The following is a 6,000-nucleotide window of genomic DNA, read 5'->3' as shown; positions in this document are numbered from 1 at the left end:
CTCATTCCTCTTGGAAATGTGAATTAACTTGACAATTAACAGTTACAATTCCTCTTGTCAGTAGGACGCATCACTACATAGGCACAGTGTAGAGGACGATATCACGCTGAACGGGCTGCGCTTTGGGAAGTGAGGTGCATTTTGTGCTCCAAAATGGTTGTTTATTGTTCTAACACATTTCAGCGCAGGATCGGTGCCTTTCTCAAGGTAAAAAAAAATATATGGTTTTTGTATTTTTTTTTAACCTTTAGAAAGGCACTAGTTTGATGCCAAAACGTGTTGGGACAATACAGAACCATTTTGGAACTCAAAAGCCTTCTCCTTTATTGCTGCGCAGGCCCGTTCAATGAGATATCGTCCTCCTCTACTATTATTCACCTGGGACAAGTGTTTTTCCACCAGCCACAGGGAACACAGCAGCAGTTACACGCATCTACAGGTGTGCCTTCACACAACACCGCCAGGTGAGCGCATACTCCCGCCTTTCACCATCTTTACCAGGCGATACTACTCTGTGTGTGCGCCTTTGTCCTCCAGTTCTACATAGGAACATGGTCAGAACTAATCTGATGGGCTTCAAAGGTGTGGGTAAATGGCTAACAAATGACTGAAAAAATAATAGAAGAACATCACAATGCAATTTAAGAGTAAAGCAATGTGCATACGTTCAGTATTTGGTGAGCTTTTTACCTCAGCATTTGTAAGCCAAAACCAGGAGAGAAATAATCCGAGGAAAAGTATAACAGAAACAAGTCACCACTTCTGTATTTATCACCCACTCATGGTTTTGGCTTACAAATACGGAGGTAAAAAACCCACTAAATACTCAAAGTGTGAACGTGGTTTAAGGGTCTGTTTACATGGCCGGACCGGTGGCACGATACCGGCGGCAGGATTTGAATGCCTGTTTACATAGATAGACCAAAGCAGACGATGAGCACTGATCAATCTACACTAGATTGCTCAGTACGCATAGAGTGCCATTGTTCTCGGCGGAGTCCTGTTTAGACTGGACCAAGAACCGATGAGAATGATGATCAATTGTGGTGCACAAAAGATCATTTCACCAGATGAATGAGAGTTTTGCTTGTTCATAGGGTGGTCGAATACATGTTTACATGACAAGATAATCGTGATCGAGCGATTTTAACAGCACTCATTCGCGATTATGTTGCGGTGTAAATGCCCCTTTAGAGAAGAGACATTAGTCCCTGGCCAGCTTTTCAGTTTGTTTTCTCTGTACTGCCACATTGTTTTAGTGTAAAACATACACGGCTGCATTAAAAGAACCAGACCCTGAATCATGCTGCTCATAGATTGGACAGTATGAATCAGATGACAGGTTCCCTTTAAAATTGATGAACCAAGTATATAGACACTGCCCGGACAGAATATAACTCCCATTTACATATAGTTACATTATTATCATGACAAATATCCAGCACCATCATTACTGAAACGGATTTGTGCAAATATCATGGAAGACCTTAGGTAAAGCAGATCGTTGTAGAAACCACATTCACGGCTGGTGACGGCCTCATACAGTATGTAAATACATGTACATAATCTGAATTGCTGCTGATTACACAGTGCTATAGTCAATATACAGCACAGTAATTACCATTTTCAACCTTTCCAGCATCGGCAGAGCTGTATGTACTCAGTTAAAGCACTGACACGTTTAATAATAACTAACAAGACGCCGGTAACACTTCTAGGGGCTTGTAGTTTTTGGAAAAAACAGAAATATATCCCAACAGAGGTAACAAAAAGATGCTTATCCAAAAGAAATAATTTTTCTTCTTTCCTCTGCTGTCAATTGTTTGGGCAAGAAAAAAAAATGGCTAATGGATCCTTAAATCATTGGCAAGAAACCCTTCACTAGTTCTCCCATAAAACAGAACTATAACTTTCATTCTTGATTGGGATTCTCCTTACTAACATCCCATTCATATTTAATGTATAAGTAGCATCTTGGCATCCATAACCACAATTCTTCTGACTAATAAATCCATGTTTTTGCCTGCTTATGATTCTCTTTATATTACGCCTGTATGCTTATAGCCCAGCAAAGTAGCCAAAATGTATACAATATGTAAAGGAAATTTAAAGGCAATCTGTCACCAGGTTTTTGCCATCTCCTCTGAGAGGAGTACCGTGGAGAGGCAGAATCGGTGACTCCAACGATGTGTCTCTTACTGGGCTTCTTAGTGTAGTTTTCATAAAATCACTTTTATCATCAGAGATTATCACTGCAGGACTACTTGGCTTGCTGCCTGGTAGGCTAACCACTGATTGGCCGCTTTCAGCCTATGCACAGTGTACACATAAGCTGCCAATCAGAGGTGTGGGCGGGGTTATACAAAGCTCAGCATTCAGAGCACTGCTAGATTTGCAGCAGGTCAGGTCAAAATTGCACCAAGAAGTGATACATCGCTGGAACCAGGGTCTCTGCCCCTATATTATGCTACTCTTAGATAGGGTGGCAAAAACCTGGTTACAGATAACATGAATAAAGTTATTTTCTACAGTTGGTCCAAGGGCTCATGAATACAGACATATAACAGCATTGTGCATGAGCTATATATTTAGAGAGGTCCTGTATATTTGGAGAGCAACAGATCACTATCATGTAATATAAGGAAAGCTTGTCCATAGAAAGAGTTAAAAGGTTATGAACACTTTTGTGAACTTTTTTTCTTTAAATCTGAACAATTTAGGCTAAAAATCATTTTTGCAATTGACTTTCATTAAATATTTTACACAATTTGAGCTTTACAGGCTTTTTGTTTCCCTGCGCATTGCTGGCGTCAGAAAAAGTGAATTGAGAATCAGTCAGTCGGTTCATTCTATCAGATACATTTGTGGTTATAAATGAGCTGAGAGGAGCTCAGAAAACATAGATAAAAGAATTACAAACTCTCCTATCAGACTAAATTCTCTGATGCATTCTTTGGTAACGGATTCTGCAGCCAGCGGTGGACAGATCAGCACTGAGGTTTTAGAAGGCAATCCCTGCAAAATGTTTAATGAAATTTAATTGTAACTATGATTTTTGCAAAACATTCATGCATTTAAGTAAAAAAAAAATACCTCTGTGAGGGGTGTCTCACTTTTAAACATATATCTCCTGCATACAAGTGTAATTGCTTAGGTGCTTCACCCTCAACACTGACATTCACCAGTATAGAATGATGCAGGAATTGTTACGTCCTCCTTTGTTAAGTGGAATAGTTGTAGAAATACAATTTAATTATTTTTATCTTCTGGTCTGAACAAGCAAAATGTTAAAAATGTAAATGGAAAACACAAGTAGAAACAAATATAAGTTTTGCCGTTGGTTAGCGGCTCTAGATTACAGACACAGCAGAATAAGCAGCGTATTTGTTTGGTATTTTTGGGACCCTTTACCACCTCCGTGCATAATATGTAGAGGCAGCTGTCAAATCACAGGAAAACAGAAAGACCCTTATGACATTGTGTTGAAAGTGTGAGTCTGAAGTCAGAAAGCTACTCTTTGGGGGATATAAATGTTATGAAGGTGATAGAAAACTGCTCCCTCATGAGTAGATGAAGGAGACAAATTGTAACTTCAAGACATATTTTCCTTGAGGAAACGTATTACTTGCATAACATTGAGCATATAATTGTGGAGGCTGCTTCTTAGCAAATAAAATAAATGCTATTAAAAACAGCAGAAAAGACACTCAGGAAAGGTATAACAGTAACATGGCTCCTCGGGGGAGGTGCATACAAATAGTGCAAAGAAACAATGGATTCACTAATAACCAATGAGCACATAGAAGGCATTTCACAAAATGAGACAAACTGATTTCGATTAATACCGTCTCCATTTGTCCTTTGCAATTTTTATTATAATGCCCACCCCATCATTTCTCTGCTCAATCTCAAGTTTAAACCTTAAAATTATTTTTCTAGTCGTCACTATCACTGCCGTAAAGATTACAAGATATTACCTTGATTACCGCATGTATTATAAATAATAAATATAGCAGATGAATGTCTGCACTCCCTCTCATAAAAAGGGATATAAGGCACAATACCTACAAATTCTATGTCCTGGTCTATCCATTGGTAATACTCAGTACTACCATGTTGTGTATAAGAGAACTTATTCTTGCATGTATCGATTCTTCATTCAGAAGAAAGCTGCTTGACATGGCTTTTAAAAGATTGTGCATTAACAAATATTTGCTAAAGCTTAAAGTTAATAAAAGAAGCATCATATAATAAAATACAACTTTATATAAATGTGTCATAGATTCTAATACAAAAATACAAAAGGAATACGACTTAGAAAGGCCAGCTTGGAATTTGCAACGGAAATGGCGTGCTAGAGTCCTACGCGAACATCACATCTCAGCTCGTCTCTTTTTCGCCCCAGCTGCTCCATCTTCTTCCTCCTCCTCTTCTTCTTCATAATTTTCATCATGATTATCTCCCTGATCTCTTTGTGGCGCTTCATGTTCCCTCTCTACTCCAATCTGTTTTCCTCCAGCCTGGAAAGCAAAAATGTGAAAATTAGAATTTATTTTAGAATGGATTTTCTACATCTGATCGTCTGGGAGCTTGTTCCACCCATTTTTTTGTAGTCAGCAGAAATGGCAGCCTCCAAACGTACAGAAATGGTTAAACAGAGCTTTTGGCTTTGGCTGAAATCAAGGTTACATAAGGTGTCGGTAGCCAGTTTTGCCAAACAGCAGTGAAAGGCAAAAGTCGTACAACGGTCAACACTCATATTCACATCTATGAGACTCTTTCAAAGAGAAAAATTGACCATAATTTCCCTACTGTTCCATTTTTCTGTACAATTGTTCTGTGAAATAAACTCAAAGAGGGCAGGTCTTATGCAAATATGTCCACATTTTCTAGTCCTTCTACAATTAGTGTACCAGCAATCTATATAGCACCTGATGAAGCATTTGTGAAACGTGCGTCGGGTGTTTGGTGGTGAACTTCTCTGTTACTGATTTTATTTATATCCATTACTACTGGTATTTTATGTGGGTTACATATTTGTTGATAGTTTTGTATAGATACTTATGCATGTGTATATGTCTGTATTTGACTGAATATTTATTCATTTATACTATTGGATTCTATAGCATGCACATGTGATATATATCTCTCACTAATGGGGTTCCCACTATTTCTCACCTACCAATTTTAGTCTTTGTATTGCTGAAATTATTCATATTTCATTGCTTTTAGGATTTGTATTTAATAAAGTTTATTATATTTTAGTCATTAGTATGATTATATTTTGTTCTGGAACACACTTCTCTCTCTTTGGTTTTTCCATATAATAACTTAAGACAAAAAAAATCTTACTGACATGATGCATCTTCCTGCTACTAGGAAAAGAAGAGGGTCTTAATAAAGACACTTGTTATCAGTTTGTTCTGTTCTAAACAACTATCACCGCTGTGCTCCCACCTTTCTAAGTGAATGTTTAGGTTCTCCTGCAGTCCAGGATATCTGTAAAAGTAGCCTTTATTCCTGCCCCGCACATTATGCAAATCCCAACCAAGAGACTTGATGAGAGGGTCTGGGCCGCCTCTTAGGGTACCGTCACACATTGAAATTTTCATCGCTGCGACGGCACGATTCGTGACGTCGCAGCATCGTATAATCATCGCTCCAGCGTCGTAGACTGCAGTCACACGTTGCAATCACGGCGCTGGAGCGATGCCGAAGTCCCCGGGTAACCAGGGTAAACATCGGGTAACTAAGCGCAGGGCTGCACTTAGTAACCCGATGTTTACCCTGGTTACCAGCGTAAACGTAAAAAAACAAACAGTACATACTCACCCGTCGGTGTCCTTCAGGTCCCTTGCCGTCTGCTTCCTGCTCTGAGTGCAGCCGTACAGTGAGAGCAGATCACAGCACCGCTGCGCTCTGCTCTCACTTTCCGGCCGGCACTCAGAGCAGGAAGCAGACGGCAAGGGACCTGAAGGACACCGACGGGTGAGTATGTAC

At 39.4% G+C, this 6,000-nt stretch overlaps 1 protein-coding gene across 4 annotated transcripts in view; it reads right to left on the bottom strand.

Annotated features, from left to right (window-relative positions):
* Nucleotides 1-4,248: 4,248 nt before the first annotated feature.
* GOLIM4 (golgi integral membrane protein 4) overlaps nucleotides 4,249-6,000 on the bottom strand; it is a 134,033-nt gene continuing 132,281 nt past the window's right edge. For all 4 annotated transcript variants that reach the window (XM_077290604.1, XM_077290606.1, XM_077290603.1 and 1 more), the window contains one exon: nucleotides 4,249-4,520. In XM_077290604.1, the coding sequence (XP_077146719.1) occupies nucleotides 4,374-4,520 (147 nt within the window). In that variant the 3' untranslated portion in view covers nucleotides 4,249-4,373. The remainder of the gene's footprint in view (nucleotides 4,521-6,000) is intronic.

The sequence above is a fragment of the Ranitomeya variabilis genome, chromosome 2, assembly GCF_051348905.1.
Source record: "Ranitomeya variabilis isolate aRanVar5 chromosome 2, aRanVar5.hap1, whole genome shotgun sequence".
NCBI classification, from domain to species: domain Eukaryota; kingdom Metazoa; phylum Chordata; class Amphibia; order Anura; family Dendrobatidae; genus Ranitomeya; species Ranitomeya variabilis.
Note: the sequence above shows the minus strand (reverse complement) of the source record. Positions and strands in the feature narration are given on the sequence as shown.